This window comes from Neophocaena asiaeorientalis, unplaced genomic scaffold (genome assembly GCF_003031525.2).
Source record: "Neophocaena asiaeorientalis asiaeorientalis breed wild unplaced genomic scaffold, Neophocaena_asiaeorientalis_V1.1 scaffold69, whole genome shotgun sequence".
NCBI lineage: Eukaryota > Metazoa > Chordata > Mammalia > Artiodactyla > Phocoenidae > Neophocaena > Neophocaena asiaeorientalis.
Genome location: NW_020174373.1, coordinates 5,865,790 through 5,885,943, shown reverse-complemented (window position 1 = coordinate 5,885,943; position 20,154 = coordinate 5,865,790). Strand labels below are relative to the sequence as shown.

The following is a 20,154-nucleotide window of genomic DNA, read 5'->3' as shown; positions in this document are numbered from 1 at the left end:
GCGCGGCCGGGGCGCCGCCCTGCGGGCCGCGTCTGGAGGTCACGCAGTAGTAGCGGCTCTGCGCGCCACAGTCCCCCTTCTGGTCGCCAGCGCTGGGCCGCCCCACCGGAGCGGCGCTGTCATCCGGGAAGCGCTCGGCAGGCGGCTGCTCCCTGAGCCACGTGGCGGCACCGGGCCCCTCGTGAAAGAAGGGGCTCTCGTCGCTGGAGTGGCGCGGGTGCTGGCACGCGGGCGAAGGTGGCGGGCAGCGCACGTCCGTGCTGGACAGGGAGGCCTGGAGCCGGCTGGGGGCCCCCGGGAGGGCCCTGGCCCCGCTGTCGCACGGCGGCCACCCGCAGTCCAGGGGGGCACCCGGCGCACAGCCCGAGCTTCCGGCTCTCCTCCCGTCGCCCAGGCGCGCTGGTCTCTGCGGCTGATCGGCCGCTTCCGGTCGCCAGTCGCTGTGGGACTGAGCGCGGGTCAGGCCCGGAGGGTGCTGCGTGGTGGCCGCCTCTGAGAATGGAGGGCCCTGGGTCTTCTCGTGGCTCTTGGTGGCCGCAAAGCTGTCACTGCGGAGAGGGGGAGGGGGCGGAGGAGGGGACGAAGAGGCCTTCTTCTTATCGGGAACATACCAGACTGGCCCAAAACTGGACCTCCCGGAAGCAGCTAGCTTGGGCTCAGGGCTGTCCTCGGGCCTGGGGCTCCTGCTGCTGTCACAGGGGACCCTGGGGGGGAAGCACCCGAGCCTCTCGTCCACACACTGAGGGTCGCCGGCAGCCAGGCCCTGCCGGTCGCTGCCTCCGGCGGAGGCCTCCCAAAGGCCCACTTTGTAGAGGATGTTCTCAGCGGAGGAGGCATCCGCCTTGGGCAGGGTGTGGTCAGGCGTGCTGGAGCTGGTGGAAAAGGAGCCGTAAGCAGAGTCCCGCTTGCTCGGGCCGCCCAGGTGGTCGATGCTGCTGTTGGACTTGGCAGCCGAGAGGCGCCCGGACGGGTAGGACTGGGCAGGCTGGTCCAGGCTGTCCACGCTCCCCAGGGAGCTGAAGTGGTCAGAGGCGCGCAGCAGATGCGTCTGCTCCCACAGCCCGCTCGACAGGTCCTGGGACGAAGAGCTAGGAAACAAGAACCACAGGCAACAGCGTGCTTTAGAGTCATGTTGCAACAAAGGGCAAGATGAGACAATGCACGTAGGAGTGGCTGGCCCTGGGCAGAAGGCAGCCACTTGTCCCGGAGCGAGACCCCTGGGTGCGGCGCGTCTAAGTTTTCCCATTTCAAAGAGCAGCTTTCCAAGGGCAGGCTGAAAGGACCGAGTCCTACCCACACGACGCCTGTCGCCAAACAGAAAACCTTCCACGCCGCGGTACATCTCTCAGCTCGACACCCACAGGCTGGACCAGGTCCAGAGCAGGCAGCAGCAGGCAATGCCCCTGTGAACACCTTGATCCTCAATCACCGGTTAAGTGTCGCAGATAGCAAACCGCAGCCCGTGAGCTAAGGACGGCTTTTAGAGTTTTTTAATGGGGGCGGGGCGGGGCACGGAATCAAAAGAGTACTTCCTGATGCGTGAAAACGATACGAAATTCCGATTTCAGTGCTCATAACTCGAGTTTGACGGGAACTCGGTCATGGCTGTGTGCTTTGCTCCCAACGGCAGAGCTGCGCGGCTGCCGCGGACACTGGCCCACCAGCCTGAGGTGTCACTCCTGTCTGGCCCCCTGCGAGACGAGTCTGTGGCCCCCCGGTTGAGTGCAGGAAATGATTCGTACTACGGACTGCTAACACAAAGAAAGCCATCAAAAGAGAACGATCTTCAACTTCAAAAGGCAAGTTCAGAGATAACATGACTTTTCCAAACCCAGATATTAAAATCACAGGCACACCTCATTCTGAAATGACGTATGCCTGTGATTTAATGAACGCTCCGATGATGACTCACATTTTTTAGCAATAAAGTATTTTAAGACTAACGTATGTACTGCACACTTAAAGCTCTCAATAATGAAACGCTTTATCCAGGCATGTTAAGTGCTTTCATTAAGTCATACGAGGGAGGCCATGACCGTTCCACGCCATGTCTGCAGAGGACAGACCAGGTACCCTTCGCAGAAATGGAGCATGTTCTTCTCCATCCTCCCACCAGTATTCCTGAGGGGATTCTTCCAGGAGATTCTAAGTCCAAGCAAATATAAACAAAGCTAAGCACTTCTTCCACAGGGCGTATGCGTTTCTTTAATCAAGAAACCACCAAATGGGCTTAATGAAATGTAAGGCCCACTTTTTACTTAAGTTTTACCACACGGAGGAGAATCTGGTTTTTCAAAAACACCCTGGACTCCAACTATTATAATCTCTTATGGCTTGAAATAGGTAATACTGTATGTAAGACCTATTTCCTTCACAGCAGACCCGTATTTACTAACAGCCGAAAACTCATTTTAAAATAGTTATGTTAGCTCCACACACACACACACACAGACACACACAGTCATGCATACCACAAATATGCACACACGCAGAGATACACACACACACCCAGATACATACACACCCAGAGGTACACATATACGCTCACACATGCACTGGTGTAGCTACCCCACAGCCACACTACTGCTGTTACCATCATCCTTCTAATAGACCAGTGAAGACACTGGCCACTAGCCTCAGGTGACTGGACGCTCCACATGGCCAGGAGGAACATCTCCAAGCCAACACACCCTTGGTGCTCTCCCATGTGTGCCTTGCATTAGCCCTTCTGACCCCAAAATGTGGGCTCCAGAGAAGCCAGGTTGAGCAGCGCCCCCCCGCTTCCACCAGCTCACCATTCTAACATCCTCTGTCTCACAGTTACCAAGAAACCACCAGGCCTGGCACATGGGCTGTGAAGCCCCCTGGTCTCCCCTGTACCTCCACACAGCAACCTGGGGTTTGGGGAGAGAGTGCTGGTGTTTAACAGAATTTCCTGGGGGAGCTTTGGCCAAAAAACCTGCCCAGCAAAAAGTAACGTGGTGGCTGTGGACACGTGGGGGATGCGGACAGCCATCCCACTCGGCTGGCCCAAAGGGATTCAGCCAGAAAGCGAAGCCTCCAGGCTCCTGATTTATCAGCTGGACAACATAAATGAGGAAGCACACTCGCTTGTCCTTTCTCTTGGTGTTTTATTTTTTGTTTTCAGGCATTATACACCTGCCTGCTCAGTGATAAAATTTAGAGTCCTACCAGTAACGGTGTGTCCATGGCCTTTTCTCATCAGAAAAAGAACATCATTCTTAGGTCAAGAAAGATGCTATTTAAAACACAACAAGCCAAAATCTATGGGACACAGCAAAAGCAGTCCTAAGAGGGACGTTTAGAGCAACACAAGCTTACCTCAGGAAACAAACAAACAGCTCAAACAACCTAACCTTATACCTACAGGAACTAGAAAAAGAACAAACAAAGCCCAAAGTTAGCAGAAGAAAAGAAATCATGAAGATTGGGGCAGAAATAAATGAAATACAGACTAAAAAGCCATTAACAAAGATCAATAAAACTAAAAGCCGATTCTTCGAAAAGGTAAACAAAATCGATAAATCTTTAGCCAGACGCGTCAAGAAAAAAAGAGGGCCCCAAGTCAATAAAACCAGAAATGAAAACAGTTATAACTGATACCACAGAAACACAACCTAGAAGAAATGGACAAATTTCTAGGAAAGTACAATCTCCCAAGACCGAACCAGAAAGTAGAAAATATGAACAAACCAATTACCAGTAATGAAACTCAATCTAAAAAAATAAATAAATAACTCCCAACAAACAGAAGTCCAGGACCAGATGGCTTCATCTGGTGAACTAATGCCTTTCCTTCTCCAACTTTCCTAAAAATTGCAAAGGAAGGAATGCTCTGAACTCATTCTACAGGGCCGGCATCACCCTGATACAAAAACCAGACAGAGATATCACAGAAAAATAAAATTACAGGTCAGTACCACTGCTGCACATAGACGAAAAGTCCTCAACAAAATAATAGCAAACTGAATCCAAAAAATGTATTAAAAGGATCATACACCATGATCGAGTGGAATTTATCCCAGGGGTGCAAGGATGGTTCCCTATCTACAAATCAACCAACGTGAGACACCACATTAACAAACTGAAGGATGAAAACCATATGAGCAGCTCAAGAGATGCAGAAAAAGGTTCTGACAAAATTCAGCGTCCATTATGAGTAACAGCTCTCAACAAAGTGGGTACAGAGGGGACGTACCTCAACATAATAGAGGCCATCTATGACAAACCCACAGCCAACATCATACTCAATGGTGAAAAGCTGAAAGCATTTCCTCTAAGATCAGGAACAAGCCAAGGATGCCCACTCTCACCGCTCTTATTCAACATACTTTTGGAAGTCTTAGCCACAGCAATCAAAGTAAAAGCAATAAAAGGAATCCAAACTGGAAAGGAAGAAGTCAAACTGCTGTCACTGCTTGCAGATGACGTGACACTGTACAGCAAGTCCCCTACCTACGAACCTTCAAGTTGAGAACTTTCAAAGACGGCAACACGCATGCGCCTGTCCGATCACGTAAGTTAGTTCACGTGTCTGGCACATTGTCACGTGCGTGCGTCCTCTACAAGTGGCTGTGCTTCTGTGTACTGTACAGTACTGTGTAGGGCACAGTAGTACAGTATCTTTATTTCAAGCGAGATCTACAAGAGGATGATGTCATTGAACTCCTTGCTGTGTAACACGAGGAGCTTACTAACGGAGACCTGACAGAACTGGAGGCCCAGAGGAAGCACAAAGAGGAACAAGAGGAAGAAGTAGCTGAAGAACCAAGGAGATTCACGATGCAGGAAACGGCAGGGCATTTTCTTTATCTGAGGAGGCACTGTTAGTTTTCGAGGCACAGGACGCAAACTTAGAACGGTACACAAAGGCTGCAGCAGCCGTTCAGAATGCAATACAGTGCTACCGTGTCATCTATGACGAGAAGAAAAGTGCTACTACCGGGCTTCCCCGGTGGCGCGGTGGTTGAGAGTCCGCCTGCCGATGCAGGGGACGCGGGTTCGTGCCCCGGTCCAGGAGGATCCCACGTGCCGCGGAGCGGCTGGGCCCGTGAGCCATGGCCGTTGAGCCTGCGCGTCCGGAGCCTGTGCTCCACAACAGGAGTAGGCCATGGCAGTGAGAGACCCGCGTAGCGCAAAAAAAAAAAAAAGTGCTACTACCCAGACATCACTGGATTGTTTTTTCAAGAGGGTAGATAAAATTGAATCCAGCAAGGAACCAGAACCTGGGCCAGCAACGTGAGGAGTGAGTGAAATTGCAGCTCCCCCTCTGTCTACTATTGCTGACAATCCTTCAGCTCTACATCCCCCACCTCCTCTCCCTCCTCCAGTCAGTAACCCTTTTGGCCTGTTCACTCGATGCCAGCCCCTGGATGCCAGCTACTGTACTGGACTACTGTACTTTTCAAGGTACTGTATTATAAGATTAAAAATGTTTTATTTTTTGTGTTTGTTTTTTTATGCATTGTTTGTGTGAAAAGTATTATAAAACTCTTACTGTACAGTACTATATAGCCGACTGTGTTAGTTGGGTACGTAGGCTAACTTTGTTGGACTTAACGAACAAACTGGACTTACAAACGTGCTCTCAGAACAGAACTCGTTCGTATGTAGGGCACTTCCTGTACCTAGATAATCCTAAAGACGCCACCAAAAAACTATTAGAGCTCATCAGTGAATTTGGTCAAGTTGTAGGATACAAAATCAATACAAAAAAATGTGTTGCATACTAACAATGAACTATCTGACAGAGAAACTAAGGAAACAATCCCATTTACCACTGTATCAAAAAGAACTAAATACCTAGGAATAAATCTAACCAAGGAGGTAAAAGACCTATACTCAGAAAACTGTAAGACACTGATGAAGGAAACTGAAGATGACATACACAGATGGAAATATATACCATGTTCATGGACTGGAAGAATACTGTTAAAATGACCATACTACCCAAGGCAATCTACAGATTCAATGCAATCCCTATCAAAATACCAAGGGCATTTTTCACAGAACAAGAATAAATAATTTTAATATTTTCATGAAAGACCCTGAAGAGCCAAAACAATCTTGAGAAAGAAGAACAGAGCTGGAGGTATCACAATCCCTGACTTCAGACTATACCACAAAGCTACAGTCATCAAACAATATGGTACTGGCACAACAACAGACACATACAACAATGAAACAGAATAGAGAGCCCAGAAGTAAACCCACACACTTATAGTCAATTAATCCATGACAAAGGAGGCAAGAATATACAGTGGAGAAAAGACAGCCTCTTCAATAAGTGGTGCTGGGAAAACTGGACAGCTACATGTAAAAGAATGAATTAGAACACTCCCTAACACCATACACAAAAATAAACTCAAAATGGATTAAAGACCTAAATTTAAGACCAGAAACCATAAAACTCCTAGAGGAAAACATAGGCAGAACACTCTCTGATATAAACTGTAGCAATATTTTTTTGGATCTGTCTCCTAAGACAAAAGAAAGAAAAGCAAAAATACACAAATGGGACCTAATTAAAAGTAAAGGCTTTTTTTTTTTTTTTTTGCGGTACGCGGGCCTCTCACTGCTGTGGCCTCTCCCGTTGCGGAGCACAGGCTCCGGACGCGCAGGCTCAGCGGCCATGGCTCACGGGCCCAGCCGCTCCACGGCATGTGGGATCTTCCCGGACCGGGGCACGAACCCGTGTCCCCTGCATCGGCAGGCGGACTCTCAACCACTGCGCCACCAGGGAAGCCCTAAAGGCTCTTTAAAAAAAAAAATTAATTAATTATGGCTGTGTTGGGTCTTTGTTGCTGCACGCAGGCTTTCTCTAGTTGCGGTGAGCAGGAGCTACTCTTCATTGTGGTACACGGGCTTCTTATTGTGGTGGCTTCTCTTGTTGTGGAGCACAGGCTCTAGGCACGTGGGCTTCAGCAGTTGTGGCTTGCGGGCTCTAGAGCGTAGGCTCAGCAATTGTGGCACACAGGCTGAGTTGCTCCACTGCATGTGGGATCTTCCCGGACCAGGGCTCGAACCCGTGTCCCCTGCACTGGCAGGCGGATTCTTAACCACTGCGCCACCATGGAAATCCCGAAAATTAAAGGCCTTTTTTTTTTCAGAGGAAAGGAAACCATCGACAAAATGAAAAGACAACCTACTGAATGGGAGAAGATATTTGCAAATGGTATGACCAATGAGGGGTTAATATGCAAAATATATAAACAGCCCATCCAACTCAATATCTAAAAAAACAAACCTGATTTAAAAATGTGCAGAAGACCTGAACAGACATTTTTCCAAAGGAGACATATAGATGGCACATGGAAAGTGCTCAACATCACTAATCAGAGAAATGCAAATCAGAACCACAATGAGGTATCACCTCACACCATCAAAAAGACAACAAATAACAACTGCTGGTGAGGATGTAGAGAAAAAGGAACACTTGTTCACTGTTGGTGGGAATGTAAACTGGTGCAGCCACTGTGGAAAACGGTATGGAGGTTCCTCAAAAAACTAAAAATAGGACTACCCTATGATCTAGCAATTTCACTCCTGAGTATATACCCAAAGAAAATGAGAACACTGATTTGAAAAGATACATGCACCCCAATGTTCAGAGCAGCATTATTTACAAGGAGAAGATTGGTATATATTATACACACACACACACACACACACACACACACACACACACACACACAATGGAATACTGCTCAGCCATAAAAAAGAATGAAATTTTGCCACTTGCATCAACATGGATGGGCCTAGAGGGGTATTACGCTTAATGAACTAAGTCAGACAGAGAAAGACAAATACTGTATGATATCAGTTATATGTGGAACCTAAAAAAATAAACAAATGAATATAACAGAACAGAAGCAGACTCACAGACGTAGAGAACAAATTTGTGGTTCCCAGTGGGGAGAGGGAAGGGCGACGGGGCAAGATAGGGGTAGGGGAGGGAGAGGTATAAGCTATAAAATAAATAAGCTACAAGGATATACTGTACAGCACAGAGAACGGAGACAATACTTTATGATACCTTTAAATGGAGTATAAGCTATAGAAATTTTGCATCCCTATGTTGTACACCGGAAATGAATAATATAGTAAATTAACTGTACCTCAACAAAAACTAAAATAAAGTGAGAAATGCACAATTACAACAAGGCAGGGAAGTCATGAGTATGGCAGAAAGTGAAACCAGCTTCCCATCCCGGCGGGAAAGGCGTGCCTACCTGGCGTGGTGCTGGCCTGGCCACAAGGGGCAGGAGCTGGTAGAGGGGAATGGAGATGCCGATGTCTCGGGGTGGCTGTCGGAGAACTTGGTGACGTGCCAGGAGTGCGGCCTCCAGCTCAGCTCATTCCTCCTGAAAAAGGATGCAGATGATTCAGGGACTTCACACCATGGACAACTTCAGGCCAAGAAAGGAGTGGGAGGCAGAAACGATTCCTGGGTGACTTACTGCATCGCTGTCAGGTGCTTCCCACTGCATCCGGGCACCGACGCTCTTTGTACAGGTTCGTTACCGGAGAACATCCCCGGGCGAGAATCACAGGCCCCAGAATGTGAACCAGCCCTTAGGCTTCCAAATTTATTCTAAGTAAGTGCATGAATCTTGCCCACGACCCCCGCTGTCCCATCCCCAAGACACAGCAGCATCTTCTGTCTGTCCGGTGTCAGTACAACTTTGCACACGCCCTTAGCCTGTTTGAGGAAAAGGCACTGGGCTGCAAAAAAGCTTGAGCTGGGTCCCGCGGAGTTGTGACTGCATTTATTTATTCACTCACTTCACTAAGTGAACACAGCTATCCTGCAGTTAACGGGGACTGGTGGACACGTATTCCTCTGAGCCTCCCAGAGCGTCCGAAGTCATCTAAGGGCTCCTGTCATGGGAATCACCACGCCCTAAGACCAACAGGCTCCAGTCCATTCCTGCCAGGGCTTCTGAACGTGGCAGGAGCCTTCCCTGCCCCCCTCCACCGTCCCCACCATCCGTGGGTGGCTTATTTGGTTTTTGACCACACCTGCCCAGGTGTGAAACAGCATGTCCAGTTGGACATCCCTGCAGCCGACGTAGGAACATCACAGGGCCTCCCGGGTTAAAGCTGCTGCAGGAGCACATGGCCCATGCTCGCCCCTCCTCCTGCAATATTTTTTTTTTTTTTTTTTTTGCGGTACGCGGGCCTCTCACTGTTGTGGCCTCTCCCATTGCGGAGCACAGGTTCCGGATGCGCAGGCGCAGCGGTCATCATGGCTCACGGGCCCAGCCGCTCCGCGGCATGATGGATCCTGCCGGACCGGGGCACGAACCCACGTCCCCTGAATTGGCAAATGGACTCTCAACCACTGCGCCACCAGGGAAGCCCCCTCCTGCAATTTAAGACGGATCTAGCCTCACCAAGGACACTTTACAGCCCAATCGAGATCGGAGAAAGGGTTCAACTGAGCCTCTAAGTACCTGATGGGGATCAAACATTCTTCCAACAGGCAAAAACATTAAAGAATATTATGCAACAACGAATATTAAAGAAAACCCAGAAAGCATTTATAACATAAACCTTCTGATGACTCAGAAACGAGGAAAAATACACGGGTGGCAAAATGTGGAAGGTGTTGACTTTTTGATAGTTTCCCACGAGCTAAAGCATAAAACAGACGAATTCATCACACCACAGAAGTAAAGGGATTGTAAAACCAAAACTGTACCTCATAAAGTTTCTCAAAATCCTCCTAAGGAAGGTTCTGGCCACGTGAATTTCATTTTCAGATGGCTTTTCCTGTGCTATAATATCCGTAACGTCTGTCATCTTCCTTTACAGGTAATTAATGAAGGAAACAAACTAGACAAACTGCAGGCAAAGGAAAAAGAGGCTTGGAAAAGAAAACGCCTTACACTTTGTGGTAACATATTTCAACTCTGTAATTGGAATGAGTGGGGAACCAGCTGGTTTACTGGGGCAGTCGTGCTCTTTCAGAAGAGTAAATGTTTCTCCTCTTATTTTAAAGGATAATACAGGCAGACCTTGGAGATGTTTCAAGCTGGGTTCCAGACCACCACAATAAAGTGAACATTGTAATAAAGCTAGTCACGTGAACTTTTTGGTTTCCCAGTGCATATAAAAGCTATGTTTACACTATACTACAGTCCACCAAGTGTGCGATAGCATCATGCCTACAAAAACACAATGTACATACCTTAATTTTAAAAGACTTTATTGCTGAAAAACACTATTATCTGAGCCCTAGTAATAATATTAGTAACATCAAAGATCACTGATCACCGTAACAAATATGATAGTGGAAAAGTCTGAAATACTGTGAGGACTACCAAACTGTGAGACACAAAGTGAGCCAGTGCTGTTGCAAAAATGCTGCCAACAGACTTGCTTGCCACAGGGTTGCTACAACCTTCCATTTGTAAAACAAACAAACAAAAAACACAACAAAGCAAGGTATGCCTGTACACAGATATATGCCTCTACTTCGAGGAGACACAGTCAACAGTTACGGTACTAATTGGAGCTTTAAAAAAAAAAGGAAAACACAGTGAAAAGGGTGGTACCTAGAAGCTCTAAGTGAGGAACCATGGCTCCTGGGGAGACTGAAATTTTCCTACGTATGTGGCTCTCGTCAGGTCCTCAGACTTTCCTAGAGCACAGTGAACGTATCTGGGAATCGAGGAAGGTTCAGGCAGTTTCTGATGTTTAAAACTGGATTCTGCTGATGAAAGGAGGAGGACATGTGGCTGAGGGCTGGTCTCTCCACCACAAAGCCCGTAACCACGCTGGGCAGGAAAGCTCTGGGGACCGAACGCTCTGGCGCCACCTAGCGTTCCCAGATGGAACAGAAAAGGCAGGGGCCGATTTAAGGCGCTCGTTTCAACAGCGAGATGGTGTTGCTTCCCACGCAAGATACGCACTCCAGGTGGCTTTAAACCACCCGGGTCCCTGGAAGTCTGGGGCCATGAGGGGTGCACAGGCCACAGGCTGTGCCAAAACAGGTGGGCAAGGTGCCCCGATGTGAGGGCCTCGGAGAACTCGGACCACGTGGTACCTGGTGGTACCTGGTTAGGGGTTAACCGCCCTGCCCCCTCAGGGGGCCACGCGTGTCGGAAGGAAAGGCACACACAGCAGGTATGCAGCCAACCACACCCGAACCTTCCTGTCCTGGCGGGCGGGACGTCTGCTATGTCTGCTACAGCTGGACCAGCCCCCCCACAGACATCAAACACGAAAAGAAGGGAGAGCTGTGAAAGGAACGCCCCCTCCGCAGGCCACGCAGTCAGACACAAGCCAGCTCGGCTGGGGAGACCAGCAAGGACGCCCCTTCCGGGAGGAAGAAGGACGGCACGGCTCAGCCCAGAGACATCCAAGGCCACGCTTCTGCGCAAGGCAGTGTGGTCAGCGATGCCAGGGAGGAAACAGCCGTGACCCGGCCGGGGTGCGGGTGCTGGCCCCTCCTGGGCGCGCAGCTGCACAGCCCTGCCAGCTCCGGAAACGCAACAGGGCTGAGTCCGAGTCACGCCCCCGGGAGACTAACAGCCACTACCATGGTCACCCCAGTGTACAGGGAAGAAAGCCTTTTCATTCAAACGGCCACTGCTGCTCGGAAAGCTTAAAGAATAGGCATATTGTAGAAAACATGGAACATTTAAAAATTGAAATGCGATTAAGACAGTAAAGGAGGATAACCCGTAATCTGAAGATGAACGGTGGGTAACATCTCTGCATTTCTTTCCCCGTTTCAGACGGCTGAGAGCATCGTGCAGACTTGGCGGGGCCCTTTCTCTCTGCAGCCCGCCTGGTTTGGTGAGCATTGAATCTCCAGGCCACTGTCACTTTTCCAAAACGTCATTTTTAATATGGCATAATATTCCTTCCACATAAATACTGAAAAGCAATGCTGCTGACTATTAACACCGGGTTTTCTGGCTTCCAAATCAAATTATTCGCCCTAGTGAGGGTTCTCTGAAACCTTTCCCTAAAGGTGCACACCAAAATTAATCTAAATTTACTTCAATTTCGAAAAATAATTTTTTGTGCTAGGTAGCCTTTTTTTTTTTTTTGAAGGGAAGGGGTGTAGATCTCAAATATAAAAAATGCTAGGATACCAATGAAAGTTAAGAATGGATCTAGATACAGAAAATTCATTTTTAAAAAGAAATTATTAAAATAAGGGCTTCAATGAAATGTTTCTCATTCAGAGAAAGAGCAGAAGTCCCTCAAAAAAAAAAAAAAAATCACGTGAACGCCGGATTATTTTCCTAACGTTTCCAAGTGCAGCCAACAGGCGCTGCCTCAGAAAATAAACGCAGTCCGCATGTGGTCCCCACGAGCGCGGGGGGTGCTGACAGTACCAGGCCTGCAGGCTGGGAAGCCAACGGGAAGGGCCCGGCGGGATACTGTGAGGGGGGCACCACAGGGTGTGTTGGCTGCAGGCGACATCCTCGGGGAAAATAAAACCAACAGTGATGCTTGGGGCATCTTAGAAGCAAGCGTCAAGGGGGGCGGCCGTGGGGAGGGGCCTTCCAGATAAAGGGAAGGCTGGAAAGTTCCTCAAATGCTTCCCAGTGAGTCCTGCGGGTGACGGGGGTGAGTTCCAGGCAAGGAGCCCCCAGAAGCTTACGGAGGGAGGGTGTGCAGAGGCCCCGAGGGACAGGCCTATAGAGGGTACAGGCCCTCGAGATACTGGGCTGGAGGAGGGCGACAACTGCAAACAGCCTTTTTGTTCTTTAAAAGTGAAACACACACATAAAAAGCACCCCCCTACAGACACAAAATGAAGCCTGCCCTGAGCTGCTGCTTCCTTCCTGTGCCGGTCAAGCCTCTAGAGGACAGATGCTGACCGGCCTCTCCCTCTCCCGAGCTGTCTCTACCTTCTACCACACCAGTCTCCCTGCAACTCAGCTCTGGCAGCTCCTGCCCTCACCCCACCGCCCTCAGCTGCTCCCAACTGCCACGGAGCAAAGCCCGGGCCAGGTGGCACTGGCATCGCCGGGATGGCTGTGTTTGCACAAGCCCTCAAGGTCATTCAGAGGCAAGCTCAGGTCTGAGACTCGCCGCTCTAGCCCCGAGCTACCCCTTCCTCCCTTCCCCCATCCGCTCTGCCAGCCTCTTTAGGAGGTCCCGGCATCACTGACTTAGGTCCACGTCTGTGTCTCAAACCTGGCTCAGCCTTCAAAGGACAGCCTGACTGCTGAGCTCTGCTCCAGCCCTCCCTCCTTCTGCCAGAGCCACCACTTGTCAGAGCTTTTCCTGTCCATGCCCATCAGCCCCCTCAGCTGCCAGCGCCCCGAGGGCAGGACCTATGGGTACGACTTCAGCCGCCTGGCTGGAGCGCTTCCAACGTACATTACGTGAATGAATAAAAACAGAGGTCAGACCACTCTGTGAATGGCGGAGTTGTTTTCCCGGGCACTGATCTGACAACACGATGCTGTGGGTGGTGACATCACACTTGATAAACCGGGATAAGAGTCCAGGAGCTCCTGCCTTTATACACGAGGCGAAAGAGGTAAAGAGGAAAATTCCCAAATGACCTAAATAGCTGAAACTGATACAAGACATCAAAGCTGCATTTTAAACCAATGCCAGGGCCGTGTAGCAGCATTCACACGGGATAAAAGCATCAGGGTTCCGCCCCACGAGGCCGGGGCACCCCTTATCTGTCTTCCAGCAAGGGCAAGTGCACGCCTGTCTCGGCCTCTGGCGTTCCCCAGGTGCATTAGCAGGAAAGACCGCGTAGAAATGTCACACAATGAACGCAGGCAGAACTGGAGCAGACCCAAATGGCCTGGCTATTTTTCCGTTAACTTTTGCAAAGGGGGGTGAAGGGGACTGTCTCACCCAGCACTACCCATACTAAAAACGCTTTGTCCAAACCACCCGAGGTCACGGTGCATGTCCCCAGTTTTCAGAAAGGCACCGATGCAGCTTCTTGGCTACATTTAAACAGATGGATTTTTCGGTAAAGACACCCCAGACACTCAAATGTGCAACCACTAACATAACCAAGTACGAGTAGCCCTAAGGATTAGCAACAGAGTCTTATACGTCAGGGTATAAAAACAAAAGTACGTGAAACGTTCTCTGCCTGCCTTAATATATTAGAAACCACCAGCGTTTCTAAACTAAATTATATCAACATCACTCGCATGCCTTCTAAGGAAAAACAAAATCATAACTGTTTACCACTCTCTACTTGGCTTAGAATATGAAACATGTCACCTAGAGAGTCAACTGATTAAGTTGGTTAAGCCATACACTAAATCTACATCTGAATAGAAGCAATCTTTCCCCAAATAAAACAATTCTGCTCTATGTGGCTTTTTTCCCCCCTGATTTTATTTCATAAAAACAAGAATGGCAAACAGCCCAAACGCATCGGCATCTGTCCAGGATAAACCTCTGGGTCTACTCTGTTTTAAGAAGAAAATAAGCACAGGAACAAACAGGAACAAATCCCGCAAATGCTCAAAACAGACACTTTTCCCCTGAAATTTGAACGATCAATCTCAGACCACCCTCCAAAAGCAACACCCACCAGCATCCCCAGTAAGACAGACACCCTCTGTGGGAACACACAGTTTCTGCCCCAGGAAGAGCTCTTGGTGGGGCGGGGAAGGAGAGGAAGGGGGAGGAGGGAAAAGCAGGAGGGATACAACCTGCTGATGTCCTATCCATCCCTCTCCTCTTGCTGCTTCAGGAACACCTGCGCTCATCAATGTTGGGGCCACGCACAGAGCCACCTGCCCTAGGACAGCTCCAAGGAGCCAGCAGCAGAGGGGAGCCCGGCACGACACTGGCTTGGTGTAGAACCCACTGCAACTCAGTGACGTCCAGAAACCCACGCACGGGGCAAGAAACTTGCTCCTAGCAGGCGTGGGTGCCGTCACTAGACCAGACACCTCCTTTCTTCAGATGTGTCGCCACGCCACCCCATGTGGCCGTCCCTTACGGCCTCCTGCAGCGAACCTCCATCCTTGGGTGTTAATCTCCTCCCGAAGGCAAGCTTAGCGGACGTAAGCAGAGTCACGGAAGGGTTTAAGGCCTCCGGCAAAGAGGCAGGAAACATACGTCAACCCTATGCATAACGTGGCTCTGGCATAAAAACTGCTCGCAGCAGTGGACGGCTCAAGAGTGCCACGAACGACGAAGTGGCAGGCGAAGTTCACTGTAGACAAGACTAATATTACCATATACATTTGGAAGGAAGACCAAAAGAGTCATCACAAGCTATACAATATAATTCATGGCCTGACAGTTAAGAGACATGTTCCCTACGGTGTTTGAAATTCCATGTACGTTTTAGGAGCTGAACGTATGGTACCCACTTCCCTGTGAACGGAGGACAGTGGATGGTATCCCGGTGCTGTGCACACAGAGCTTTTAGTGAGCATTTTACGGCATCGGACGGCAACAGCCTTAACCCAGCACCGGGCGAGAAGCGTCCCCTACTTCAGCACGTCTCCCACAGCAAGGGGCTTACCGACACCTGCGTTAATCAGGAAAAGGCCTCGAGTGACCCAGTTTCGGGTCTTAACCTTTTCCAAGCACATTTGCTTAAGCCAGTGGTATGAGCACTGCGGCCACCCAGCAAACCAGCCTGTGGCCCTCAGGGAAATACCGGCGCCGAGATCCATCCCACACCTGCCCATCAGGACCTCCAGGGAGGGGCCGACACGGGGGAAGAAAGTGCAGGCGACAAGTACACAGAGAAACAGACACAGAAGAAGAGGTTACCACATCCTCCCACACTTTCCTGCAAGCAGCACTTCCTTGGCCGAACAAAGAGGGAAGGACAAAGTGCCCGGGAGGCACGGCCAGGCTGCCCCTGCTGGTGCCCCGGTTCCGCTGACTCCCGGGCAGACGCCAGGATACCACCTGGACATCTCAAAGGAGAACATGTGTGCACCCGGTGGGGCTTCCTGTTACCCTGCTTTGTTTCCAGCCGACACAACGCTGGGAGGGAAGTGCTGGCTCTCAGCTGTCTGGGAAAGAAACGTGGCTGGGGAGAGACAGTGATCTGGGTCCTTGTCTCCTAAGGCATCGCGCTCGCCCAGTCCCGGCTTCTAAACGATGACAAGATACGCGGTGCCCATGCCCCGTGAAACCGGACGCCACCGCCTCGTGAAGTCAGCCCGCCACCACCCTCGCCTGGCCGCCGGGTGCCCTGCTCGCCGCACAGGCTGAAGACAAGCACACCCAGCAGCTGTCACCAGCGGGAGGGCATCAGGAAGTGATGCACGACGCCCACTTTGTTCATAAAGCCACGGGTAGGTGTTTCACACCGAGGCGCGTACACGCCTCTTCCCAGAACCTCCGAGAAAAACCAAGCCTGCGCTGGCCACTCTCACCCTCAGCTGTTTTCAATCTTCGTCAGAAAAGCCACGCTTTCTTAAGGTGCCTGGGCTGGGCAGGTAGTTGAGGGTTCAGGCAGCTCATTTATCATTTGGTGATCCGCAGGTAGGGCAACATTTGATACTGATGTGTTGGTGGCTCAGTTTATGAATTAACTACAGAGTGCCTTCATAAACTAAACACTTTTTTTTTTTTTTTAAAGAGTACATGACCCAGGGCTTCCCTGGTGGCGCAGTGGTTAAGAATCCGCCTGCCAGTGCAGGGGACACGGGTTCGAGCCCTGGTCCGGGAAGATCCCACATGCCGCGGAGCAACTAAGCCTGTGCGCCACAACTACTGAGCCTGCGCTCTAGAGCCCGCGAGCCACAGCTACCGAGCCCACACGCCACAACTACTGAAGCCCGCGCACCTAGAGCCCATGCTCCGCAACAAGAGAAGCCACCACAATGAGAAGCCCGCGCACCGCAACGAAGAGTAGCCCCAGCTCGCCGCAACTAGAGAAAACCCACGTGCAGCAACAAAGACCCAACGCAGCCAGAAGTAAATAAATAAATAAATTTATGTATATATATAAAAAGAGTACGTGATCCATTTTGGAGCTCTACATGTAACACTAGTTAGAAAATGCTAACTAATCTCTGAGATACAAGTCAGATTAGTGGTTGCCTAGGGATAAAGAAACACGAGAATGGTGAGATTTAGATAGAGAAGAAAACGTCACCGATTTAAGAGAAATCATGTTAAAAGCACTCACTGGTGCCTTTGTAATAAGGTAAATGGTAAGTTAGTATGGAGTTTTTTTCTTTCTTTTTTTTTTTTTTTGCGGTACGCGGGCCTCTCACCGCCGTGGCCTCTCCCATTGCGGAGCACAGGCTCCGGACGCGCAGGCTCAGCGGCCATGGCTCACGGGCCCAGCCGCTCCGCGGCACGTGGGATCTTCCCGGACCGGGGCACGAACCCGCGTCCCCTGCATCGGCAGGCGGACTCTCAACCACTGCGCCACCAGGGAAGCCCCATATGGAGTTTTAAAACTCCTTATTATGTGCACCTTCAGTACTTACAACCGTAATTCACCATGTGCCAGATGACATCAACAGATCCTAGTAGTGACTAATTAACCGTTTTGTAGAATTTTATTCATATTTCTAGGCAAAACCACCATTTCAGACTTTTCTAATAGGCAAAAATAATACCCACATAGTATTAAAATTTAATCCAAAATTACCTTTAAAAAATTTAAAAACACCTAAGTTTGTTTTTAACAGTGTGTTTGGAAAAAAAAACATTCGGACAAACTGCTTGGTTTGGTTTTATATTGGGTTATATGTGTTACTTAGAATATTAAGCTCTATCTAAACTAGATAATCGTCCTGCACACCCCTCACTTAAAGGGAAACCGGGTATGCGGGATTCTACAGCAGGGCTCCCATCAACTTCACAGCCAAAGTATGATCGGTCTCCCCACAAGTCTGTTGGATACACAGTCAGCTCCACGGCGAACGGGCCAGGCCCCCAGGCCTTCTCTCTCCTTCTACCCCCAGTTCTCAGGGTGTGTACTCCGCACAGAACTCACATCATCCGGGTTTTAGATCCTTAACTATGTTCCTCGAATTCAAAAAAAAAAAAAAAAAAGCTTCTGAACACATGGAATGATGCCCAACCTCGGTCATAATGACAGAAATGCCCATTTAAACGGTAAAAGCATCGGTCACCTATCACATCCACAAAGCCAACAAAAACAGACTTCACGATGCACGGTACTTTCTGCCTCAAAACCTCCCACACTAGGAATGGATCAGGACGGCCTATATGCACATGTATGCGGTCTCGGGTACTAAAGCATCACACCGCAGCACCGTCTGCTGTACCCCGGAAGCACCGTTTATGTCCACACACAGAGGACCTGCTAGACACAGAGCAGAGTATCCAGACCGTGGAGCCGCACGGGGTCAGGAGAAATCTCGACTCAGAGCACTCACCCTGGACCAACCCCCATTTTCACATGTAACACATAAGGAGGTACCTGCTTCTAAAAGGAAACCTAAGAGATGAGTACTGACACGGCCGCTCTCCGGAGCGGCAAAATGGGAAGATGAGAGGGCTTGGGAGAAAGGCTGATGTATCCCACCCAGTTCCCGTTCCAAAGTGAATGTTGTCCCACGCCCACGGGGTACTCTGAGTACTCATAAATGTGGAATAAAAAGTCACTCTTGGAGTAACTGTGGCCGGCATTCCAACACCCACCCCTTAGGGTGATCCTGTCTGTCTTGATCACAGAGCAATAAACAGAGCCTGCTAGGGGCACCTCCCAGAACAGAGCACAGCTGACCGCTTCCTGGGGACCAAACCTCCTGCTGAGTCCTGTGAACAGATCACACGGAACCCCAAAGGCCTCTCCTCTTTAAAAGTGCAACGGGCTCGACATATTTATCATCAGAGAAGTAATACACTTAGACTGTGCACTTAATGGATAAGATGGTAAGTTTTGTTATGTGTATTTTACGACAATTAAAAATTAAAACTTTTTTTCATGGGGCCTACACAGCTCTATAACTGCTTGTATGTGTTCCACTCAACTGGACTTTGAAGGGCATCTTTCCATGTCACGAAATACTGACACCATTTTGTTTTTCCCATAAATTTATTTTATTTATTTATTTTTGGCTGTGTTGGGTCTTCGTCGCTGCGCGCGGGCTTTCTCAGTCCCCTCTGCGGGGCGCGGGCTTCTCACCGCGGTGGCCTCTCCCGTTGCAAAGCACAGGCTCAAGGCGTGCAGGCTTCAGTAGTCGTGGCTCGCGGGCTCTAGCGCGCAGGCTCAGTAGCTGTGGCGCACGGGCTTAGTTGCTCCGCGCGGCATGTGGGATTCTTCCCGGACCAGGGCTCGAACCCGTGTCCCTTGCATTGGCAGGCGGATTCTTAACCACTGTGCCACCAGGGAAGCCCACTGACACCATTTTTAAATTTTGTAGTAGCACTTGTATTCTTTTTAAAAACTTTTATTGACGTATAGATTGATAATGTGTTCATTTCTGCTGTACAGCAGAGACTCAGTTATACACACGTATATATATTATTTCATATTCTATTCCATTACGGTCTGTCACAGGCTGCTGACTAGAGTTCCCTGTGCTCTACAGCAGGACCCTGTTGTTTACCCATTCCATATATAATAGTTTGCATCTGCTAATCCCAACCTCCCAATGCACCCCTCCTCCACCCCCCACCTGCCTTTGGCAACCACCAGTCTGTGCTCTGTGTCTGGGAGTCTGTTTCTGTTTCGTAGATAAGTTCATTTGGCTGACACCATTTATAATGGCAGCACTCTGCAGTATGGATGGTCCCTAATTCACTTCAGTCATTTCCTTTTGCTGAATATCTAGGATCCAAGAAATGAAATTCTGAGTCCAAAACAGGCCTTTTGACACATGTTGCCAAACCGCTTACCAGAAAGTCTCACCAGCATTACATCTAATAAGCACTTGTTTCCCCACAACTCAGCACCAACGGGCATTGCTATTCCATTAGATCTCGGCCAGTTGGAGAATCAAAACCTAGTTTGTAAGTAAACTTGTCGATCCCTAGTTAAATGTCTTTTTAAACACTTGTTTCCTATGTGCATTTCTCATATTAGAAACTGCCTATGAGCGTCTCTCATCCAACTTTCTACTGGGGTGCAAATTCCCTTCTTTACAGCTGCTGTTACTACACCAATTTATTACACACCTGCTTTCTCTTTTTTTGGACCCTAGAATAAGACCTGACATAGACCAACATTTC

General features: G+C 49.4%; 1 protein-coding gene across 1 annotated transcript in view; it reads right to left on the bottom strand.

Annotated features, from left to right (window-relative positions):
* LOC112407131 (protein Shroom2-like) overlaps positions 1 to 20,154 on the bottom strand; it is a 131,329-nt gene that overhangs the window by 33,889 nt on the left and 77,286 nt on the right. Inside the window, exons 4-5 of the mRNA XM_024756307.1 lie at positions 8,253 to 8,384; positions 28 to 1,088 (exon numbers count right to left, since the gene is read on the bottom strand). Coding sequence (XP_024612075.1) covers positions 28 to 1,088; positions 8,253 to 8,384 — 1,193 coding nt within the window. The remainder of the gene's footprint in view (positions 1 to 27; positions 1,089 to 8,252; positions 8,385 to 20,154) is intronic.